This window comes from Mytilus trossulus, chromosome 2, assembly GCF_036588685.1.
Source record: "Mytilus trossulus isolate FHL-02 chromosome 2, PNRI_Mtr1.1.1.hap1, whole genome shotgun sequence".
NCBI classification, from domain to species: Eukaryota; Metazoa; Mollusca; class Bivalvia; order Mytilida; family Mytilidae; genus Mytilus; species Mytilus trossulus.
The window spans coordinates 66,332,276-66,358,411 of NC_086374.1; the positions used below are offsets into that span (position 1 = coordinate 66,332,276).

At 31.7% G+C, this 26,136-nt stretch overlaps 1 protein-coding gene across 1 annotated transcript; it reads right to left on the bottom strand.

Annotated features, from left to right (window-relative positions):
• Positions 1-13,631: 13,631 nt before the first annotated feature.
• On the bottom strand, positions 13,632-24,604 carry LOC134705948 (ankyrin-1-like). The gene is made up of 3 exons (XM_063564661.1): positions 24,409-24,604; positions 17,093-17,335; positions 13,632-16,027 (listed from the first exon to the last, which is right to left on the bottom strand). Exons 1-3 carry the CDS (start codon positions 24,602-24,604, stop codon positions 13,632-13,634), a joined length of 2,835 nt encoding a protein of 944 aa, XP_063420731.1.
• Between the last annotated feature and the right edge of the window lie 1,532 nt (positions 24,605-26,136).

Genomic DNA, 26,136 nt, shown 5'->3' on the forward strand with positions numbered 1-26,136 from the left:
CCCAAAATCAATCTCAACCTTTCTTTTGTGGTCATAAACCTTGTGTCAAAATTTCATAGATTTCTATTCACTTTTACTAAAGTTAGAGTGCGAAAACTAAAAGTATTCGGACGACGACGACGACGATGACGACGACGACGACGACGACGACGACGACGACGCCAACGTGATAGCAATATACGACGAAATTTTTTTCAAATTTTGCGGTCGTATAAAAAGTACAAAATTAGCATTTTAGAGTAAAAAATAAGTTTAAAGAACTTGATATGGAATATTTGTGCAATGGTGCTATTTTGACCAAGGATTTAGTTAAGAATATTGAAAATGTGTGTTTTGAAAAATTTAAGGGAGAATGGTATGACAAGATTATGTCAGATGATAAAAATAAATTACGTACATATAGAATGTTTAAAAATGTATATGGCGTAGAAAATAATTTAATTTTTAATATACCAGGTAGAAACAGGAGTGCTTTCGCAAAATTTAGATGCGGTGTAGCACCCATCAGAATTGAAACTGGTCGTTATGAGAATATTGATATTGAAAATAGATTATGTTTTAACTGTACTGATGACGTTGAAGATGAAAAACATGTTTTGTTAAACTGTCCTGTATATTCAGAGGTTCGTAATGTTAGTTTTAACCATGCTAGTATTGTTGATGAGAATTTTTTACATATGTCTGATAACGAGAAATTTATATTTCTTTTTACAAATGAAAATATGGTATTTTATACTGCCAAAATCTGCTATGAAATCTTAATAAAGCGAAAATGTATTTTATATTCGTGATAGTTGACTAAAGTTGTATTTGTATTATAATTTTAAAAAATATTGTTTTATAGTCTCTTATAACTCCTTATAGAGTGGCTCTTGTTGTTAATTTGTGTTTTAAAAAGCTGTATATTTTATAGGTAACAAGTGGTGAGACTTTAATAAAGTATTTGTCTTGTCTTGTTTGATAAAGTCATGCCGATTAATAAGATACACAGTTTTCTCTGCCTTCAAATCTTTTTGTTTGAACCCGTCGAACTGATACTTATCAATTATTGGTAATATAAATTATTTGAAAAACAAAAGATACTGGAATGGAGTATTTTTTAAGCGACAGCATTGTCCTATATTAGTTATAAATAAAGTTTTAGTCCAGATTTTAAGTACTCTTATTGTTATCTTAGAAAGTCTTACTGATTAAAATACTACAATAGACCTGTAACAATTTGACAATTTAGTAGTGTCAACCCTGTGATTATGACCCGTGTATGTAGCATATCAATCCTGAATAAGCATAGTAATACACCGTTTGTTGGTGCGCCTGTCAGATGCGGAACGTACAGATAAGGTAATAGGTAACAGGTGAATATACTATTGGTATCGGTATCGGACTCGACCCGGAACTTCTTAATTATTGGCAATATTAATTACGTTGAAAACAAAAGGGCCTGGAGTGGTGTAATTTTTAATCTACACATTTGTTCTATATTTAGTTATATATAAAGTTGAATTCTTTGATTCGTCGTTTTTACGTGATGACGGCTGACAAATTGGACCTCGTAATTTTAGTATTATAGATATTATTCATTACAGTTTCAATTTATTCATGAAATGTCAAATTATTGTGTATGATGTAAATCTCCAAAATGAAATGACTATTGATTGTGCATAAACGCATTTGTTTTGGTAGGAACATTACCCAAATAATTACATATTACCACATGATGTTCTTAGCAGGAGAAAAACCCATTTCATGATGTGCCCCTTCTTCAGATATAAATAAAGATTCTGAACTATTGATAGATTGAGATACAATGAAAAAGAAAGGATTTAGAGATTAACTAATGACATTAAATCATAAGTTTTTTTTTACCAAAAAGTAGCGACACAACTCTTTTAAACTGTTTTTCAAATAGCAAAGAAGCCTTATTTGCATATAACACCGTATCCCGAAAATAGATATGTATTGCAAAATCTGTAACCCTAATGACAAAATTTTAAAAAAAAATCCTCCTGCCTGTAAGTGGTACCTCGGTCTGATTTTGAAAAAAAGAGTCAGGAGAGACTGAAAGGATAATCAAAGTTCATTAGTCGAAGAGAAACCACAACACCAAAGCAAAATAAGAAAAATTAAACACTACAAAGATAGCTATATATAAAAAAAAAAACAAGTTGTGGTATAATTGCCAATGAGAAAACTCTAGAAAAGAGACTAGTCAGCTTTGAAAAAAACGATAGAGACTGGTCCAAAATTCTTTGGTGAACCCAGGTACTAAGACGGGTGAACAAATTCTTCTCAACATGCTACACTCATCGGAAATGATTATGCATGACTTTTCCTTTAATCTTTTTCTCTTGTCTCAAAATCACGTGTATATTTTTTTTATCATTTGATTATGGGGATATATCTGGCGCTACAATGGTAGACAATTTAGATACAATTGTGCTGTAATTTTACTTTTTAAAGATAATATCAGAGGATGTTTGGTTATATATAGATATAGGAAGATGTGGGATGATTGCCAATGAAACAATTCTCACTCCAAGTAACAATTTATAAAAGTAAACCATTATAGGTCAAGGTAAGGGCTTCAACACGAAACCTTTGCTCACACCGAACAGCAATCTATTAAGGGCCCCAAAATACTAGTAAAACCATTCAATCAGGAAAACCAACGGTCTAAGGTATTAAAATATACACATTTTTAACTTGAATGACAATATTTATAAATATGCTGTTTCAACCCATACATATCGTTGTTGAATACATCACCTCTTTTAATTTTTCGACAACTATACTGAAATGAAATTTGATTGTTTAATTGCATTGCACCTGATTAATGATTTCGCATGTCTTATATGGTATTCCATGTTTTGAAGCTGTTGATAATAGATTATATTACTTTGTCGTTATAATATCCCAATGTCACTTATATTACTGTATCAAGGTATTCAATGATTGCCTTCGGCTGTTGTCTGGCGGGGCGCACTACGTTTGCGCGCATTTGGGGATTAAAATATTTTACGTTTGCGCGCAGCTTTTGATTACATTTGCGCGCATTTATTTTACAGATAATCTCAGGTAAAAATATAAATAAAAATATATTAAGTTATAAATAACTATATTTTGTTTTGTTTTTTAATATTAATCAATTATTAATTTTAAAAATAGTTTGTTTATTTTTTAGTCAAATTATATAATGTTCACATTGAATTCTAAAAGCAAGTAAAAACTCCGTTATAGCTTAAGGTCAAGTTACAATATATGAATGAGTCATGAATGGGCTAGCCTATGTCACGGATTTTCTTAAAATTTTGCATACACATTTGACTTTATGAATTGTGTCTGAAAATCGAAAATATCTGCGGTTGTATCTCTTTTTTCCCTGCCTTATGAGACTTATACTAAAGGAAGGGGTACTGATACTTGTAAAAAATTGAACAAATTAATAGATAAATAAGCATTATTGCCTGTATTTTCCTTAAAAAATTACTGATTGAATACTTTCAAAATATGTGCCTAATGATAACATTAAGAATGGAAATGGTGAATGTGTCAAAGAGACAACATACTAAGACTAACGGAAGGGTTACTGATACTTATAAATAATTGAACAAATTAATAGATAAATAAGCATTATTACCTGTATATCTGAGTTTACCTAAGTTTACCTGCCAAAAAAAATGCGCGCAAATGTAATGGAAAGCTGCGCGCAAACGTAATGATTTTTGCGCGCAAATGTAATGGTAATGCGCGCAAACGTAATGCAACGGTCTGGCGTATGGTCGGGTGGTTGTCCTTTTGACACATTAACCATTTCCTTTCTCAATTTTATCACAGATATATCAACATGTACATCAATTTTGAAAAGCCGATATAAAGAACGAAGAATGTGACTATAAAACTTTATCAGAACTTTACTTTTGCCTTCATGAATAGTTGTCAATCATACCAATTTCAGATCAAGAAATTGTCTGCCTACCTCAAAAGGGGCCCCGCTCCAGTCATGCTTCAGAGATTCTCTATATAACCAAACAATTTTTCCCAGAAAAGGGGGTCCAAGGTCCCTCTAAATCCACCCATGCTGATATCACATCTATTTGTTTTTAAATGATAAGTGTCACAACCAATGTAATAATTACATTTACTCATTTCTTATCTATTTCAGTTGATATCATTGCCAAAAAGAAGCAGGACGATAACTTTATCAAATTACACCATAGGTTTCCACGACCAATTATTTTCAAACACGGCAAAACTGTTTACTTCAAATTGATATCTTTTTTATTTTTGTAGACATGTTAGATGAAACATAATTATACATAGGTACTGGCAAAATCTATATGCACAATATTCACAATGAAAAACATGCTTTAATTACACAATGTATGAAATACAATTTTAGCAAAGAGCACATACATAATGCATTAAAAATATTTACATTACGAAAATGAAAAATTGAAATACAAATTTTTCTCTTTTCATCAAAGTATTTACAATCAAATGTACGATGGGCACTATTTGTTTTGTTGATATAATACAAAACATATTTATCATTCGTATCTTCTTGTTCTGTAAAAATCCTGTAATCGGTGGTTCTTATTTTAACAAATCAACAGAAAGTAAATTCTTAAAAAATCCTCGGAAAGTTTATAATATAAAGTTAATATGTTTAATGATATTTTCAATTAAAATAATCCAAATCTGTATGCGTGTATGGCGTTTAAAACTTTGCAAAATTGATAAAAACAAAATTTATGTTCATAAAATTATTAATTTATTGCTCATAAAAAAGAGTATTTGTTCCTAAAAAAGAATATTTGTTCATTAAAATAAAATATAATTGTAATATTCAATTTATCAATGAATTAAAGTTTATATGGCATTGTCAATGAAATAAATTTTATAATCATAAAACATAAATATTTGTTCATAAATGAGTTTTTGTTCATAAAACAATTGATATATGTTCATAAAAACAAATAATTGTTCACAACATTTATTCATCTGCTATTCATAAAAAATGCATTTCTTACGTGTTATAAATAATGACTTCATCCAGATAATAATTTAGATTTAACTTATAAATAAGGTCTGTATGTTTTTAACAGGGTTACCACACTTAAATCCCTTATAAATGAAGGCTGTTCTTGTGGTCTGTAGCTTACAAAAGAAAAGCGAAATAAAACAAATTATTTTTCAATAGTCGAAAACAAACTCAGAACACAAAAAAAAGGACCATATGGCAAAACAAGTACACAACTTACAATGTCCATAGTCAGGAGCCTTTTGTGCAGTGGTTGTCGATGGTTAGTGTAGTTCATAGATGATTATATATTTTTTATTTAGATTATACCGTTGTTTTCTTGTTTGAACTTATTTACAGTTGTATTTTTTGATGTCCTTTATATTTTGCTGTTCGGTGTGAAGCAATGCTCTGTATTAACCTATAATTGTTAACTTCTTATACATTGTGGCTTAGATAAAAAGTAATCTCATTGGCACTAATTCCAAATCTTATTGATATATTGGAAACCAAAGGACTATTAACACGAACCCACTATATAGATACAAAATTTAGTCCGATCCAGAATCCTCTTTATCTGCTTGAATTCAATACATGTGGTTACGATACCAACAGGTAGCAGCTGAGAAATAACTTGACTAACTATTTAATCGTTTGAAAACGTCTTGGAACCAACAAACCAAAATTACTGTACAAAACCATTATATACAATGAGTCTAGTGTTTAGTTTTATTCTATACATCAAAGTAAATTAGGGAAAAACAATGGAATAACACAATTTAGAATTAAATACATTATTAACTTTAAGAAGTACAGTCATAGACAAAGAGCAGGTACTATCCGGTTATCAGGGTCACACTTTTTTCAAGTTATTCTTGTCTAACGAAAAAAAATTCGGACATCCATTCAATTTTAAAGTTAACATACCTTGTAAGTCCATCTTCATTGTACATTGGTCTTAAGGTCAAGAAAGTAAGCAGGTTTTGTATAAGATTTTAGTTATAATTTTGAATAACAAACCATAACAAACAATTATTAAACCAGTTTTATTCTACAAAATGTAACTGATTGAAAATCCTTAAGGTAAATCGACATTTTTCTAGAATGTACATATAATCTAGATTTTTTTTTCTTCAAAACTATCTTTCTCTTTACTTATAAAAAAAGAAGATGTGGTATGATTGCCAATGAGACCACTATCCACAAAAGACCAAAATGACACAAACACAAACAATTATAGGTCACCGTACAGCCTTCAATAATGAGCAAAGCCCATACCGCATATAGTCAGCTATAAAAGGCCCTGATAAGACAACGTAAAACAAGTCAAGCGAGAAAACTAACGGCCTTATTTATGTAAAAAAAAAATGAACGAAAAAAAAATATGTAACACATAAACAAACGACAACCACTGACTTACAGGCTCCTGAGTTGGGACAGGCACATACATAAATAATGTGGCGGGGTTAAACATGATAGTGGGATCCCAACCCTCCCCTAACCTGGGACAGTGGTATGACAGTACAACATAAGAACGAACTATAAAAATCAGTTGAAAAAGGCTTAACTCATCAGATAGATAAAAAATAAAAGTGAACGTGGCCGGGTACTTATACATCCCGACACAAAAAGACACAATGAACAGATCTGATAGTACTCTAAGTCATGAGCATGCGCCAAACAGAAATGACAGGTTAAACGAGTCCTCCAAAAAATGGGATATTTAATATAATATTATTGATGGGTGGTGAAATATTATATATTATATAACTAAGATAAGTGTTGATATCCTAAGGTGAATATTAAAGTGAAGTTAAGATTCCAAGTGACATTTCGATACATATTTAAAAAATTTCGACCACTGGTCACTGGTCACAATGGATGTAAACAAAATGGATGCCGCCATGAGTAAAAACAATAACAATGATCAAGAAGTTCTATTTACATGTTCGCAACCAAACCCAGATACAACTCCTTCAATATATAACACTGGTAAACGTGGTAAACGTGGTAACCCTGAAAGTCCCGAAAACCTACCTGGTACTCAAAAACAACAAACTAGACAAATCCGTAGACGCAACTCTATCGGTGATATTAGTGAGACATTAAAAAAAAAAACCTGCAAGTCTGAACAAAAGTGTTGCTAACAAAGTTCTTGAAGCACTGTCCAGCCCTGAGGTTCTAAACACCATTATACCAGTTCTGACGCAAAAGCTAAGTGAAGCTCTGAGTCCAATTATTGAAGCAGAAGTAAAAAATTGTATCGAGGAACAAATAAAACCCATGTCTGAAAAAATAATCAGTCAAGAAAAAGAAATTGCAAATAACTATCAAAATATTTGTAAACTGTTCATACAAGTAAACCGCCTAGAAAAGTGTTGCAAAGATCGTATTGACCAAATCAAGGAACAGGACAAGGAGCTCGATGCACAATGTAATGCAATAAAAGATCTCGAGACTCGACTTGAAAATCAGGAGCAATACTCCAGACGAACCAGCGTCAGATTCCATAATGTTCCAGTCCCTATTGATGAACAAGGTAAAATCAAACACCCAGTGAACACTGACCATTTGATACTTGATATCTGCCAAAACAAAATGAATCTTGACATCAACATCAATGATATTGGCAGGACCCATGTAATAGGGAAGGCACGAAATGGCAAATCGCAAATTATCGCTAGATTTGTTTCGTACCGGAAAAAGCATCTGGTCTATTCGAATAAAAAACTACTAAAATACAATGAAAATGGTACATTTATCACGGAAAATTTGACCAAATTTCGAACCACATTGGTACAATCATTAGCCCAGATGAAATATGATGGTAACATAATTGCCTACTGGACTGCTGATGGAAAAATCTTTGCTAAAAGAACAGAAAATAGCCAGAAAAAAATAATAACTGAATGGGAGGACATTCATGCTCTTCGCCGTCCAATGAGAGACCAAGATGATCAAACTGAGGCACGAGCTAGTGAACCTATACCTGGTCAAAGACCATAAGTTCATATTTACTTTCTCTGACAATGTCGAGACTATGTGTAGATTTGCTACAACTTTGTATGTCCTATTTGTTTGTGAATCTGTGGTTTCAGTCTTAATACAGTAACTCAATATTTGTGCTAAATATTGCAAAACTAATCAATTTCATCCAATTTTTTTTGTATAACCAATCGACATAATGCTATTTGATTATAAGACAGTTAATGTTAAAGCGTTCAAAAATGTTTTAAACAGTCAGTGTCAGTATCTCTCCAGAACAGCTTTTTTCTTTAATTTTATATATCTATAACCAATCATGGTTTATTTCTCAAAAACTTCTATAAAGCATAAAGTTTATGATTTTCCATGTTGAATAAAAAAAAAAAAAATCGCTTTTGAATAAATCACCAGTCCTACTAATACTTAAAAAAAAAAAAAGGATATGTAAATTTTGATACTCATGCATGTTAATTTGACAACAAAATTGTATATTATGTAACTTATTAACAACAGTTATTATAGTCCAAATATAGTCTCTATTGTGGGTTGTATTTATAGGTTATTGTCTCAATAATATGTATATCAAGACGTGTTCCTTTGAATGCGAATATACACCCAAGTCATTTCCTAAACATGTTATATTATATTTTATGTAATGTTATACCGGTACTGTAAAAAAAAAAGTAATTTCAGATTAAAATTGGATGCTTGGTAGTAGCATCCACGTACACATATTAGTAATGCTATCACACCAAAAAAATAAAAAAATGTCCCGTTTTACTTACTATTATTCCAATTGTTCTTTTTATTCAAGTCTAAATTGATAATGTAGTTTTCGTTTTAATTCCATCATGTAAAAACGTAAATAAACAAGGCCAATTGATTAATGGTGTTAACATAAACTACAATGTAGGATTATTTGAACAGTTCACATGATCTTACATTTATATATCATTCAATACTTCAGAGTAAAATCATGTTGAGGTATAAGTATCGTTTGAATTTTTCTCTTCACCGTATTTCGCTTTAATAACATAATGTTAAAATTATTTATATATCCAAAATTTACCCCAACTTCAAAGTAAGAATGTTGTAAACATATCTTCATCATCCCTATTTATGTAATTTGTATATAAATCCCATAGCCAACAAAAATGACTTTCCACATCTATTTGTATTTTTCTCTTTCAATTTTGTTTATACTTTGTGTTATTTTGTATATATTTTTTCATTTTGTTTCTATGATGATGATGATGCTGCTGTATGTGTATTTGTATGTATGCTTGGATCGTGTGGCTGCCCACTGCTTTAACTTATTTGCTATACTGAACCCAAATGGGTAACAGTATAGAAGACTACAGGGCAGCCATAGGTTCATTTCATATGACAAGAAAAAAGACTTTTAAATTTTTCGACTTTCGGTCAAGTTCATATTACGAAATATTGATAAACAACTTACGCTGTACTTGTTTAATCTTCTCACTTTTTCTTCTACAATCAGTAAATCCAAACATCGACATAGTTTTTCTGTTTTTTGTACTTCACTTAATCCTAATTATAGGGAATATTGAAACAAATCCTGGTCCTTGTGAAATGAAGGAATCGAATACACCTTTAACGGTCAATGAAAAAACTATTTCTATATGCACTTTAAATATCCGTAGTATAAGGAATAAACTAAAGTTTTTAGACAATTTCAGCGATGAATTTGATATTTTAACTCTCACAGAGACTCACCTAGATCCAAATATATGCGACAAAGACATCGAACTTAATTCATTTTCAAACAAAATCATCAGAAAAGATCGTAACAATTTTGGCGGCGGCCTTCTCATTTATGTTAAAGACGATATTGGTATTCTCCGTAGAAATGATCTTGAAAATCAATCAGATGAAACTCTCTGGGTTGAAATCCGTGCGAAAGGTCAAACATTCTTACTCTGCAATACCTATCGACCTCCCGAATCGAACGACGGTCATTATTGGACACGCTTAAATCATGCAATAGGATTGGCTTATCAATTCAATGAAAATATTGTAATTACGGGTGATTTGAACAGTGATTTATTCAAGGCGCAAAACAACAAATTAATTGAAATCTTAAATATATTTAATTTACGAAATGTTATTGATAAACCAACTCGAGTGACAAATCACAGTAGCACACTACTTGATCCCATTATTTTAAGTGACACTTTGTCGTACTTTATCTCAGATGTTTTACCAACGCCTTCTAATATAAGTGACCACGATGCGCCAATAATTTTTCTCGAGTGTCCGACAACTATTACACGTTCGTATAAAAGAGAAATTTGGATATATGAAAAAGTTGACAAAGTTAAATTCTCAGAAAAAATGGACGACGTAGACTGGAATGCACTGCTTCCTGATAATAAAGACGTGGATGAACTATCTGGAATATTTACTGAAACATTCTTAAATATCGCGAGGGAGTGCATTCCCACTAAATTAGTTACTATACGTAGTTCTGATAAACCATGGTTTAATGGTGAATTAAAACGAGAAATTCGAAAACGAGACCGTTTTAGAAAATATGCCCTGAAATTTAAAAGAGAATCGGATATTGCGAAGTACAAGAAACAGAGAAACAGAGTTAACAATTTAAAAAAACTTGCCAAGGAAAGATTTGAAACTAATTTAGATAACCTTATATTGAGTAATGCCCCAAATTCAAAAAACTATTGGAAAATAATGAAAATGTTGATAAAGTCGAATAAGAGTTCAAATAATATTCCTCCTCTACAAAACATAATAAAAGATGAGGAGTTCAGTGACATAGTTTATGAAGATAGCGAGAAGTGTGACTTATTGAACAAATACTTTGGTTTGATATCTAAACTAGAGGAAGAAAATGTTCCCATTCCAGAGTTTAAAGAAAAAACCAATACTTATATTCAAAATTTATACATAAATCAAAATGAAATAATTGATATTATTAAAACTATTGATCCGAATAAGGCATCAGGACCAGATTTGATTAGTCACAGAATGCTGAAAATTTGCCCTAAGAAAGTGGCGGTTCCTTTACAAATAATATTAAATAAATCCCTCCAACAATGTAAGTATCCTTCTAGCTGGAAGATTGCAAATGTTATTGCTATTTTTAAAAAAGGTGATTCGTCATTACCTTCAAACTATAGACCAATTTCGTTAATAAGCTGTGTAGGTAAAATCATGGAACGAATTGTCTTTAAACATGTATATAATCATTTACATATGAATAAATTAATTTATGAATATCAGTCTGGATTTTTGCCAAAAAATTCAACTGTACATCAGCTATTAGAAATGTATAATTGTATTCTTAACTCACTAGAAAAGAAGGAAATAAATTGTTTTGTCTTTTGTGATTTTTCGAGAGCTTTTGACAAGGTTTGGCATAGAGGACTCTTGCATAAAATGAAAGCTTACGGAATACATGGTAATCTACTTAACTGGTTTGAGAGTTATCTTTGTGATAGGCAACAAAAAGTTGTGATTAATACATCATCATCCTCATTTTGCAGTCTTTCAGCTGGAGTACCCCAAGGCTCAGTACTTGGTCCCTTATTATTCATAATATATATAAATGACATTGCAGAGAAACTCACATCTCTAACTAGACTCTATGCGGATGACACTTCGTTTAATTACTCGGGGAACGACCAAGAGCAAATAAAAACTGTTATTGATCGTGACCTCGAAGAGCTAAACGAGTGGTCACGGAGGTGGCTAATGTCTTTTAATCCAGACAAAACAGAAATAATGATTTTTTCAAATAAAGATGCACCCGTTTTAAAATTCTGCTTAAATGATAAAGAAATCCCTATAACAAAATGTCACAAACACCTTGGGGTAACGTTTTGCTCTGATGCTCGGTGGAACAGTCATATAGACAATCTGATTATCAGTGTTACGAAACATCTAAATATCCTGAGAAAACTCAAGTATCAGCTTTGTAGGAAAAACTTAGAAAAACTCTATTTAGTATTTATAAGACCAATTTTTGAATATGCAACTGAAGTTTGGGATAATTGCGGGATAGGATATGTTAATAAACTTGAAAGTTTGCAGCTAGAAGCTGCTAGAATAGTTACTGGTTTGCCTATATTTACAAAATCTGAAATTCTGTATGAGGAAATTGGGTGGGAAACTTTAGCTGACAGGAGGAAAAGACGAAAATTACAAATGTTTTATAACATTCAACATAACCAAGCTCCGGATTATCTATGCAAACTTGTTCCACCTAGTGTACAGAGCACAACTACATATCCCTTGAGAAATGGCAATGACATCATTGTTCCTTTTTGTAGATTATCTCTTACTAAAGAATCTTTTATACCATCAACTATTAACCTATGGAATCATACCGATTTGTCCCTTCGAAAATCAGACTCTATAGCAAAGTTTAAAATTCAATTAAAAAGGTTAAATACCACAAATAAAGATGTACCAAGGCACTTTCTATATGGACCGAGGAAACTAAATATGATTTTAACACAATTCAGATGCTACTCATCTTTCTTAAACTATGACTTGTTTAGAGTCAATATAATTGCTGATCCATCTTGCTTTTGTGGATGTAACATTGAGACTGTACACCATTTCCTTTTCGACTGCTCTTTATATAAACACCAGAGAGAAATTCTGATGAATAATCTAAGATGGCTTCCTGATGACCTTATATTAAATGTTAAGTTACTTACATCTGGTAATCCGAATCTCTCGTATGAACAAAATGTGAATATATTCAAACACATATTCGAATTTATCAAAAGGTCTGAGAGATTTCTTGTTATGTAGAAAATGTATTTACGGTAAATTCACGTCATCATCATCATCATCATCATCAACGTTTTCAATGTTTACATCTACTTCTGTTTCATTTGTTTTTCTCAATTGATAGACTCGTAAAATATTGTTTATTTTGATATTGCATGCTCATATTAATATTGTATTGTAAATTATTGTCATTCGGAGCGGACTTCATAAGTATGGCTTACTTGTGTCCAATCCATTTTACTTTGAGTAAATAAAATATGTTTAAACTAAACTCGAAGTCATCTGACAGCTAGTTCAAAGCCATTAGCGACTAATAAAACAAAATCATGCCTCTAAGACTAAGCTTAGTTTGTACATTGTTTATTTATAGTTTAATTGCAATCTGGTTAAAATACAGATATCATGTGTCCAAGCTTTACTTTTAAGGATCTGAAAACTCTTCATTCTACCATTGAAGACGTTTCGGTATCCTCTGGCTCTGTTGGATTAATAAACACTTTCAAATTGCAGTCGCTGATGTAATGATTACCATAACAGAAGTGAACGGTGTGATACTTGTTATCAACGATCTGTATTTTAATCAAGATGTAGTTATTGATATCAAACATAATATAACCCGATTAATATTAATTTAAAAAAAGAAAAATAATTAAAGGGTCACTGACTTAATTTTTGTGTACACGTCAGTCAAATTCAGAATGGTGCTCCTGGGAGAAAAAATACAATAAAATCAATTTGTTTTTATACAAACACTGTTGCTGATTACAATCAGTCTTGACATAGAAAAAATACAGTATGCTCATATCAACAATTTTCAATAATTCTAATTTCTTACTACAAAAAATCAAATGTTATCTAACAATATTTTAACAACAGTTTCATGACGATATCTTATAGCTACATCTAGAGGTGTCTGTTCATAATTGTTCATTATGTTTGGACTGCACTTGTGTTCTATCAATAGTCTTATGATTTCTGTATGACCCTTATATGATGCGCCATGGATAGGATTTTGGTTATACACATCAAGAATATTAGGATCACAGTTATATTGTATCAAAAGTTTAACAATGTCAGTATGCCCACGATATGCTGCTACATGGAGACTAGTATGATCGTATACACTACATAAATTAGGATCACAATTGTTTGCTAACAATAAATTTACAACACCCGTATGACCCCTACTTGATGCTATGTAAAGGGGTGTTTGACAATACTTATTAGACAAATTGATATTTCCCCCATGACGTATTAACAAGGCAACAATGTCAATATAACCACTTTTTGACGCTACATACAATGCTGATTCTTTGTATTCATTATCAATCGAATTAACATCAATATCAGATTTCAACAATGATTTAACTATATCTGTAAAGCCCTCAGATGAAGCCATATAAAGAGATATTTCATTACTTTTTTCTAATAAAAAACTGTTTACTCTGAGCATTTCTTTCACAATAGTTGTATAACCGTTACAACGTGCGATATAGAAAGGGGTTTTACTGTACATATTGGCAATGCTAGGATCACATTTTAAATCCAACAAAAATGATACAATATCACTATGACCTCTCTCCGATGCTATATACAGAGCTGTTTGCATGAATTCATTATCCGAATAATCGATGTCGATATCAGTATTATTTTTGAACAATAATTTAACTTTTCTTAAATCACCAATCTTTGACGCATTGTACAAGCACATTGAAGCATATGCACGTCTAACATTTACCTTAGGAAGTGTCTCTAATTTGAAGTTAAACATAAAATCAATGTTCTTTTCAACAGAAATAAACAAGGGCGTTTTGTTGTGCTTGTCATGTAAAAAAGGATTAGCATGATACAAAAGCAACAAAGTTATCATTTTAGAATATCCCTTCTCAGTAGCTATATGCAGAGCAGTTTTACCGTGATTATCTCGTATATCGGGGTTAGCTGAGTTAATGAGCAAAAGTTTCACAATATCTATATACCCTCTCGTTGCTGCTACGTGTAAAGATGTTTCATTTTTTGTGTTGACCCTATTAGGATCAGTTTTGTAATATAATAACAATTTTACAATATTTGTCTTTCCTTCAGCTGCAGCAAGATACAAAGGAATAGTATTGCAAGAAAGTGTATAGTTAGGATCAACTCCATATTCCAAAAGCAGATTCAAAATATGTGTATAACCGCTACATAACGCTTTATATAGAGGAGTTTGAGCATGTGAATTACAGATGTATGGATCAGCTTTGTTTTCTAATAATAGTTTTACAATTTCTTTGTGGTTGTTACATGCTGATACGAAAAGAGCACTCTGATTGTTTTCATTAGTTAAATTAGTATCACATTCATAATGTAGCAGCAATGAAACAATTCTGGTGTGACCTTGTTCTGATGCTAAATAAAGAGGCGACTTTTTACACTTATTATCGTTATTATTAAGATCAGAAGTATTGTGTTTTACTAAAATTTCAGCAACTTTTGTATGTCCTTTTTTTGCAGCTGCATGTAAAGGCATGTCGTTGTTTTTGTTGCCGATATTGGCATCACAGTGATGTTGAAACAACAGAAAAACGATGTCACTGTGTCCCTTTTCTGAAGCAATATACAGAGCTGTTTGCAAAAATTCGTTTTCGTTATTATTGACGTCAATGTTACCTTGCAATAATAAGTGTTTCACTTCGTCGAAATCACCACTTATGCAAGCTATGTATAAAACTGCTGAATTATACTGAGGTATTATATTTACACTGTTACTCATAGTTGATATGAAATCTTTAATAACACCACTTTTCTTCTCTGCTGATATGAACAAAGGCGTTTTGTTGTCTTCGCCTTGAAAATTAAAATCAGCTTTATGCTTCAGCAACAGCATGGCAATTTCAGAATTACCTTTTGCAATAGCCACAAGAAGTGGTGTTTCATTGCAATCGTTACTTATATTCGGATTAGCCGAGCGATCTAAAAGTAGCTCTACAACTTTAATATTATTTTTCTCGGTAGCTGTGTGAAGAGGAGTATTGCCTAGTATACCTCGGATATCAATTTCGGCTGAGTGATCTAAAAGAATTTCTACAAAACATTTGTCACTCTTCTTTGCAGCAGCGTGTAAAGGTGTCTGACCTTCCGAGATTATATTTATGTCAGCTTTATGACCCAACAGTAATTCAACAATGTCAGTATATCCTTTCTTGAGAGCTTCAAAAAGCATAGATTCCTTCCAACCACCTTGATTTATATGAACGCTGTCTATCAAAAATATTGAAAGTAAATCACAATAATGTCTGTCTACTATGATTGATACAAGTGCAGTGAATGTACCTGTGGAGATAGTGCTCATAATGTTCACTGTGTTGACATCTTTTGATAGGTCAAGATATTGAACTAATTGATTTCGAAAAGCATTATCTCGTAAATGATCATTTAAAATTACATTTTTGATATATCCATCCTCGAAATCTTTCCCTAAACGAGATATATAATCTTTTTCTTTATTCGTTCGAACTTTTATAATATTTTCGTTTTTCTTTGATATTGGTGAAGATTTTTCGAATGATTCAAGCAGAAACTTATCACGTATAACACTTGGATGTGCAAAACTTAGAACAAAGTCAAATTTATTATCTCCGAGAAATGATATCAATATGTCAAAAAGTTTGTCGTGAAACAAACTATACGTATGATTACTCCATTTGACATAAGCACGCCTTAACTTGTTCAATTCTGACTTGACAACTTCAATTGACAAATACGTTTGCAAATGAAAGTTATGGATTATCACTTCTAATTTTTGTAGTATCCCAGAGCCTGGGGATAACATATGATCGCTTAAATCATTGTTATACGCGACGAAAAGCACCAATGTTGCAATTGTTGTTTGATCATATGCTTCCATTAACAATTTCAATTCATTTCGTAAAACAGCGTCCGGATTAGAAAAAAAATCCTGAATGTCTTTAGCTTTATGTTTTGAATAAAGGTGACATAGTAAAGGGAAAAAGTCAAACTTTTCAATAGAATTTTCTACCTTCTTCATTTCATCTTTAGATAAATACACTTTACCTATCTTCTGTCTTTCCGATAGTGTGAGGCGATATTCGTCTGATAAAAGATCACACACCTTTGTTGATTCAAAATACAGACCTTTGAAAGTACGATCCTGGTAAACATGTGTTCTACACGACGAAAGCATTTTAATATTTGGATTCTCTGATATTCTTAAAAAATCAATTAGAAATCTTCGCCAATTATGATATAAGTAAAGATCAATTGTTGATTTTCCGCATAAATCATCAAAAACTATAACTTGCTTACATTCGGGTTTATAGTATAGTCTTATTTCTTCTGTATTGTAGACAGTGACGATTTCATATCCCTGATGTTCATGTAACCAAAGTGCCGCATAATGAATAGAAGTAGACTTTCCGCAACCGGAAGATCCAACAGCCATAACACTGGGATTGTTTTCAATCAAACATAATATTCGTTTTATAGCTTTTGTTTTTATTGCACTTTTTCTTTCTTTATTCCATGTTTCTATCAACTCTTTATTCAGGCCTACAAATCAAACAGAATTGCTAATTTCTAATGAAAATTTAAGCAGGTACACTTGTCTAAATATTAACACTTTACGATTTGGAGCTTTAGGTCCAAGGACAAACGGCAAAGTGGTAAATGTTCATTGACCTTCTCACTAGATGGCCCTTGTACGGTCAAAAGTTTCATATTTCACTAAAATACCTATATATGTTTTAAATAGTTCTAACCCTTCAAGTAACAAAAATAGTAACTATTAAAACTCTAAAAATAAAAGAACAGAGTTTCAATATCCCACGCATTTTTAACTTTTTATAAATATCTTACTAAAATGAAGGATTGAGAGCAAATTCAATTTCAAATATAATTAATATTTCCAAGGGACATTCTCGTTTGAAACTATTTTATCGGCAATGGTATTCCAAATTATGCGAGACATTGCTGATATTAACCTTTGATATAACTTTGATAAAAATCTGGAAAAAAATGTACATGTGAATATTAATCGTTCCAAGGGGCATAACTATTTCTAAACTAATTGATCGGCACTGATTTCGAAAATCATCAAATGAATTGCTAATGAAATACTTATATACATCTATGATAAAAGTTTCAAAAAAATCCGGCAAGAAATGTACACATGAGACGGCTAACAATACAATTTTTGCATAAACTAATATTCCCAAAGCAAAACTCTTCTAAAAAGTCATGATTGGAACTTATTTGCCAAATTGTCCCTTACATTGGTGATATAAACCTATGCTATATACAATCTTGCAGAATGGTACTGTAATGTTTATTGCATGAATCCCCTGAGGGGTTCATGCTTATATATTGGTGAGTTTTGAATGTGTCTATGGGCCACTCGATATCTCTCGGCCGGAAGTCAGAATAAATTTCTCGGAACGTCTCGATATTTTTCGGTCATTTATACAGATCTAAACAGGTTGTTATCTACGTCTTTGGTATGGTCCCTTGATGGCCCTTGACGAAGCAATTATATTTGCTTTAAAACGACCACTGTATACTGTGTGTATCTGGATCAATTATAACGTTGTCTCGATAACATGTAAACTAATTATGTTTGAAGATTTATCCACGGGATACTGACAGTGTATTTCATCATAGACTTACGTGGAGAACATTCTGGTTATACTATTTATATTAGATCGGAAAACAGAAAGATGATATTCTAATCAAACTTATTTAATTCAATCGGAATGAAAGAAATATCTACCAAATTAATATACTGTATTTATGTTTATGAAGAAACTAACAATGATTGAAATTAAAATATTTTCAGAGCTACAATTAAGGAATAAATATTTTATATGACAAGATACCCGGCTTTGATATTTTTAAATATTTATTTGTAAAGGAAACATACAAATAAGATTTAAATAAATTCTTGAATCCTACAAAAAAAATGTTTACAAACAATAATTATTATATTTCTACGTTTATTATTTCATCCCGTTTTAATATTTAATAGGTTTTATTAGTAATTATTTATTTTTTTGTATTGTAATATATCCAAAAAACGGAAAGTAAGATGAATTTATTAAATATTTAAATTTTAAACGGTCGTAAATAAAAATACTTGTGTGTTCTCAATAATAGATTACATAAAGCATTATTTCAAATCTTTGCAGCTCACAACAACCGTAAAAAATAATTAACAATAATCACAACAAAATTTAAATACAACCGTATTATTCACTGGGGGTAAAGCTGATGACCGTAACTGCATTCACGTACGGTCATCCCAAGATGTCGGATGAAAAATTAGGTCAGTTTTTTTATTGTCTGTTAAGGTGTTTCTACATCATTTTCTTTACAAAGCATACTTTGATACGATGTAAATTTATAAAAGATTCACACGGAAGTCACAAATCTCTACTGAGGAACGTGTATAAAACGGGAATTTGGATTTGAAAAATTCGCTAGGATGACCGTAAATCGTAATCGAGATGACCGTAACAGGATTAGCGATTTATAACAAGGCTGACCGTAATTGGTTAAAAGATGACCGTAAATTGTTGAGGATGACCGTAACTTTTAAGGGATGACCATCAATTCTAAGAAATATTCATATTTGTATTCATAACTGTTTGTCGGGGTTGTCTCAATAGGGGTTAGTTAAGCGGTTATAAATATGTTTTATCAATTTCTTTTCAACTATTTGCCGTATTTAGAGTTTATGACAATGATAGTAAATTGCAAATTTCTCGTAAATAGTAGTTAAATATTTAAGGAAATTCAATGACTGTCATATTTTTTTCTGTCTATGAAGAAATAGCATAAAAAAATTTGGTGCACACTGAATAAAGCGCGTAGCGGGTTAATAAACAGTGTGCATCACATATTTTATGTTATCTCGAATAGACAGAAAAAATATTACAGTCGTTTCTTATAATTTAATTCTAAATTCCATTTTAAACCATAGAAAACCGTGAAAAAACGTTAATGACGTCACGGTCACATGACTAAATTATGTCTATGGGCTCATAACAAAATAACGTCAGTCAATCAGAAGACGCGTTACATCCAAAATTAAATTATTTATTGATAACAACGTTAACATTTGAATACAAATCAAATATTTTATTTTTCCAATCAGGGTCCCAAAGCGGGCATTTATACAATTTAATACCAATAACATGAATAATGAAAGTATATGCAACAAACATTGAAAATTATATAACGTGACAGATATTATAATAGACAAATGACAATAAATTTGTTCATCTGTATAGGAGACACCAATTCAAGGGACGGTGCTGTAGGATATATTGTTGATTGCGATAGGCAATAACAGCAATCTTCCTCGTGTCAGAAGCAGATAAACAAAAATAAATAGAGAAACTGAATCCTGTCACTTAAAAAATATTTTTTTAAATAACATCAATAACAAATTTGCGAAACATGGAATATAAATCTGCTATTTGCAGTGTTTAACCAGGAATATACACAACTCTTTTCATACAGATGAGTTCTCACAAGACAGCAGCCGTTGCAATTTCTCTTGCGAATTTAAGTTAATGAAATTGGAACATGATTTAGATGTGATATAAGTAGTATCTGTCTTCGTTATATTTTGTGCAATAAAAGAGAAAATGAACTTCATTTTCCATATTACCAGAATTACACTGCTGACATACGGTCTAAGGTTTGGAGGAGTACCCTGGTATCGTTCTATTTTAATCTTCAAATGGTGAGATGACACCCTCAATTTTGTTAATGATCTCCTCCGCTAAAATTGTGTTATGATATTTATATAGATACTTTTCGAAACCATAATTATCCTTAACTGTCACATAAGTGCGGAGCTCTCCTTCTGATTTCTTGGTCAGTTGATCCTTCCAAAATTTGTATGCACGTCTCTTTTAATATTTTCCTGATGGTATTATTTGAAATATTTTTCCCATCATTTAGATTTGCAAAACCAGGAAGAGTTTTTTTTAAATGTGTTGGAGAAAGCTATAACATGACGATTTATACTGAGAATATAGAGATTTGAATGCTGGTATGCATCTTGTAATAAAGGAAATTATTCTTATTTTTTAGTCTAAGCCAATAAATCAAAACAGACTAATTAAAATTAGTGGAAACCGACCTAGTTAAAATAAGGCTGCACAATTTGTGTTTTTATTTGTGCCGACCAAAATGAATTTACAAAATTTACTGTGTAGCTTTTCACAAGTTAAATTTGAGTACATTTTATCCATGCAAATTAGTTGGTTTCCATATCTAAATTTTGCTATCAAGGGATTGAATGAGCTCCAAATTTCCCTTCCATATAGAGGAATAAGCTTAATAGCATGCTCAAAAACATGCATACAGTACTAGTTTTTAAGGATTGAGAGATAATATGTCTATAAATATTTACATGGTCTAGAAATTTTTCCAAATAGTTGGGAAGGTTATTGATGAAAATCTTAAACAGGTTAGAACTCATCTCCTTGTATAACTCCAAACTGTGTAGGGAAGAATATAATACAAATTGACAGCGGTTCGACAAAAAGTTGAAGAAAAAAAATTTGATTAAGCATAAGATTATCCAGCGGAATCAGATTAAAATCTTAACATCTGCCTTGAAATATACAAACAGTCCATTGACAACACCGGATCCGATGGAACTGCAAAATTTATTCTGCATTCAGTTGGTTTGACCATGGAAGTAATATTATCTAATCAGTAAATGTTCCATTAGATAAGGATTTCAATACGGAAATGAAATTTTCGTATCGCCCTATCTCTTTTAGTTTTGCTTCAATATTTGGCAATAGTTCATAAATATAAAAAAAAATGTGATATAATTGCTAATTAGACAACTCTCTAAAAGACAATTCTCCATTGGAGACCAAAATGACACAAACATTAACAACTATAGGTCACCAGACGGTCTTCATCAATGAGCAAAGAACATACCGCATAGTCAGTATAAAAGACCCCCTAAATAACAATGTAAAAGAAATTCAAACGAGAAAACTAACGACCGAATAAAGTTCATTTTTAATTCCGTTGTTGGACACCCTTCTTGGACATAATTACCACTGACTTTAAAATTGGAGGAACATCTTTTGAATGCTATAGTTAGTTCTTCTAAATTAATAATTTGGTTTTCACTTGTATAATTTAGATTTTTTACAGGTGCCCTCCAATAATATAAATGCAACACTATCGTGCAAAGCAGGTGCAACATATATACATGCACCTGTTTCCTTAGGTTATAAGTTACAGGCAGGTTAAAATGTTTACATAGTAAGCACATTGTCTACAAGACAGCTCATGTTCAAAGCTAGCAAGATTCCTCTTTCATTCGGATACGATTTAATACAGTTGGTGAACTATGTATTTGAAGCAAGTATTGTTTTCTTCTACCTATAGGATAATGCAGTCTTATAAATACGTTTTATACCAACACAATTAATTATTTGATACAAAAAAGGGTAATACAAATACGGATATCTGTTAGAATCGATGGTCATCCTTTATAAATTACGGTCATCCTTTACAAATTACGGTCATCTTTTTACCAATCACGGTCATCCTTGTTTTATGTTACGGTCATCTTGAAAATATTTTACTAACGATTACCGGTCATCTTAGCGATTTTTTCAAATCCAATTTCCTGTTTCATACACATTTCTCGGTAGTAATATGTGATTTCCGTGTGATTCTTTTATACATTTATATCGTACCAATGTATGCTTTGTAAAGAAAATGCTTTAGAAACACTTAAACAGACAATACAAATACTGACCTAATTTTTCATCCGACATCTTGGGATGACCGTGAATGCAGTTACGGTCATCAGCTTTACCCCAGTGATTATTAGTATGGATTTAGTAGTCTTTGCTTATATTTTGTATAGTAATATATTCACATATATAGTGGAATGTTATGATTTAGATCCATTCGATAAATACAATGTCCATCCGCAAATATTTGACGTTCGTATTTATTGATATTATATAGTATATATCTAAAAGAATTTGGAAAAGATTACTAACAGGAACGTTAGTTAATTGTAAAATTGAAATTCAATTTTTCAAAGTTTAACCTTATAGCATCTACATATTTTTACTATGGTACGGTATTAAAAATTGTGTTCATTGTGTTGAACAGCTAGTCTACACGTCTTGATTCGTTCACTTTATAAATCACATGTCAAAGGCCAATGTCAATGAATCCGCAGTCAAAACATTTAATGTAGGCCGTTTTACATTCGAATTCAACTATGATATTAAGATATGTGATAACGCAAAGGCGTATTCTTTTCCTGAGTATCAGTGAGATGCTTTCTATTTACTATTTCGTGCGCTAAAATACAACTTGCATGCAATACTATTAAGTTCACTCGTGAAAGCTTATTTTCGTTTTTGTTATCTAAATTCAGAACACGGCAGAAAGAGCTTTACATGTGACTTCCAAGCACGGTCATCATAACTAACGGTATTCTGACCTCGAGCCATGATGTTTCTCTCTTGTTTCTTTTTTGAGTCACTGTCCTATTATGAACTTTGACATTTTCGAAAAGTTACGGATTGTCTACCCAAAGAATAGATTCCTTAACTTTGTAATGTATTTAGCCTTTTAACTTTTTTCATTAGAGCGTCACTGATGCGTTTTTTGCAGACTTAACTCGTGTCTGGTGTACATCATTTTAATTCTGGTATATTTTTATAACTACATACCTTTTTATATAAATTGGTTATTTTGAAAGTGTATACAGGTAGTCATAAACTTCTGAACTAAGAAATTCATCAGCAATACTAAGTTTCCCTGTATAATGTTTGAATTGATTTTAAAAGTAAAATCAGGAAATCCTTAAAATTTGAGATGTTTTATGAGACCAAAATAAGTCTCTTCACAAGAAGGTCCCAATAAATTGCATGTCACAGGTTTCACCGCATAAAACATCTACCATGAGTAAACACAGCTTCAAATACGAGTTGGTCATAAAGGCATTCATGTAGGAAACAAAATATAAAGATATGATATATAAAATAAATGCATCCAGAATTCCAGATTATAAAGCAAAGTGAGAACATAAATTTATATTGCGATAGGTTTGTGCAATTTGCATAAGTCATCGGTTAGGAGAAATGACAATTTGCCAATGCTTATAATTGGAAAAATTATGCACATTCCCAAGTAATAAATAAAATAATTGAGCTTCAAAATGACTATTCAAATCGGCCCTTTCAGATAAAAGCTTTTTTTAAAGAAAGCAACTTGTTTTTCGTTATGATTGAATCTTGTTTTATATATGCATATTTTATGCAGAAGGAAACGTTGTGTGGATATAGATGTTTGATGGGGAAATTAGTGGCCGGTTCGAAAGTGATAAGGGTGATAGTAAGACTCCATCTTTGTATCTACGGGTAACATATAGAGAACTCCCCTATCAAGAAAATAGTGGTCTCGACCATGAATACATTAGGGAATGAGACACGACACTAGGGGCTGTCGGTTGGCTGTTGATGAGTTGTCATCAATCAACAGAGCGTACGTCGGATATATTTTAAAGTGCTAGAAAGCTTTAATATTTAGATAACACTTTTGTACTGGGTACAAAGAGAACGTACACGTTGATAGGATTGACATAGCAGACTGTCCCACTCGGATGACAGACTGTACTAGCCCACACTGTCTGGTAGTGACAGGTTGTCCAACTGGGAGGACAAGTTGTTCCAGTCCGCACTGTCTAGTAGTGACAGACTTCCCCACTGGGAGGACAAGTTGTTCCAGTCCGCACTGTCTACTAGTAACAGACTGTCCCATTCGGAGGACAAGCTGTACCAGCCATACTGTCTTTTAAGTGACAGACCGTCCCATCTTGAGCACAGGCTGTTTTATTGTTTTATATTTGTAAAATATAATTGTCCGTTGTTATTTTGTATCGGCAAAGAGTCAGTGTGTATATTTTAGTTCATTGTGCATAATATAGATAGTTGTAATTTTTAGTATAACCATTTTGTTTGTGGACAACTTGGATCCAAGTATTTACTGGAACGGACGTTCGAGATATAAACGCCTGGTTATACGTTACAGTACACATGACTGACATCGTAAACAAGACCATGATGAACGGAGGATAGACGAATGGTCTGTTCCTAGCAAAGCATCACCCGTAGATTAAAAAAGTTTTAAGTTCGAAAACACAAGGCTTAATGAAAAAGAGAATAATAATCTGAAAGCGATTAAGGAACCACAGAAAATTTTAAATTCAAAAATCTGTCAGTGTGAAAAGAACATGTTTTCTTTAATTGACTTCACCGGAAAGAAATGCTGTAACGAAATACCACAATTGTGAAATCAGAAATTGAAAGAAAGCGACAGACAATACTATTGGTACCAATAATAAAAGAGTTGTTACCCAGTGAGCATATCGAAGTATCTTTTAAGTCAATACTTTTAAAACTTTAGAAGAGGTTGATCTTTAGCCATGTCTTCACATATGACAGAAAGATGTTAACTGCAATACGTTCTGTTCAGGGGCGAATTAAATAGTACACCTTGTTTGAATTCTTTGATTAAATATTGTTTTCATTTACATTGATTATAAATGTAAATATATATTCACCAATTTAAGCATGCGAGTTCTGTTTGAGGGGTGATATTAGTTGAGGGCTGATACTGTGTGTAATATTGAAAAAGTCATATTATATACACTTTGCTATTAACCTCGAGTAGATTTTTTTTTTATATATGACAAGCATTCTTATATGATTTGCATACAGGGAATACTTGTATATGATTGGACCAGTTAGAGCTCATTGAGTTATTCATTTTTTGATAGACGATGTTGACGAAACATCTTTTTGAAACCAATGCAAACAAGTTGGTGGCGATAATAACACAAACACGATCAACGTTGGAAGTATACATTTTCACTTCGCGCCCGTCATTACATTAAATAAAACACACAAAACATATATTTGAATGATGATGAGTTTTTTGTGTAGTTTATGTTTTACCAGAAGTAAATTTTCAAAGAATAATTTTTTGCGTTCACCAAAAAAATTTAAAAAATCGACAGGCTATTCAATGACACCCATTAACAATTTACGCGTGTTAGCGATTACGGATAAGGAATAAATTTACTTATCTCCAATTGTAAAAAAAAGTTATTATTAAACGCTTTTGTAAAGGAATGTGTTGGTGTATTAACTGTACCTTTGGAATTTTTTACGTTTGTGAGTGAATTGATCCATTAATATTTTCTTTTAGAAAGGCGTTTATACCTATATATGACGTTTCATTAATTAACTGCACTATTATTGACTTAATATGATGAAAACTGCCTTTGCAAT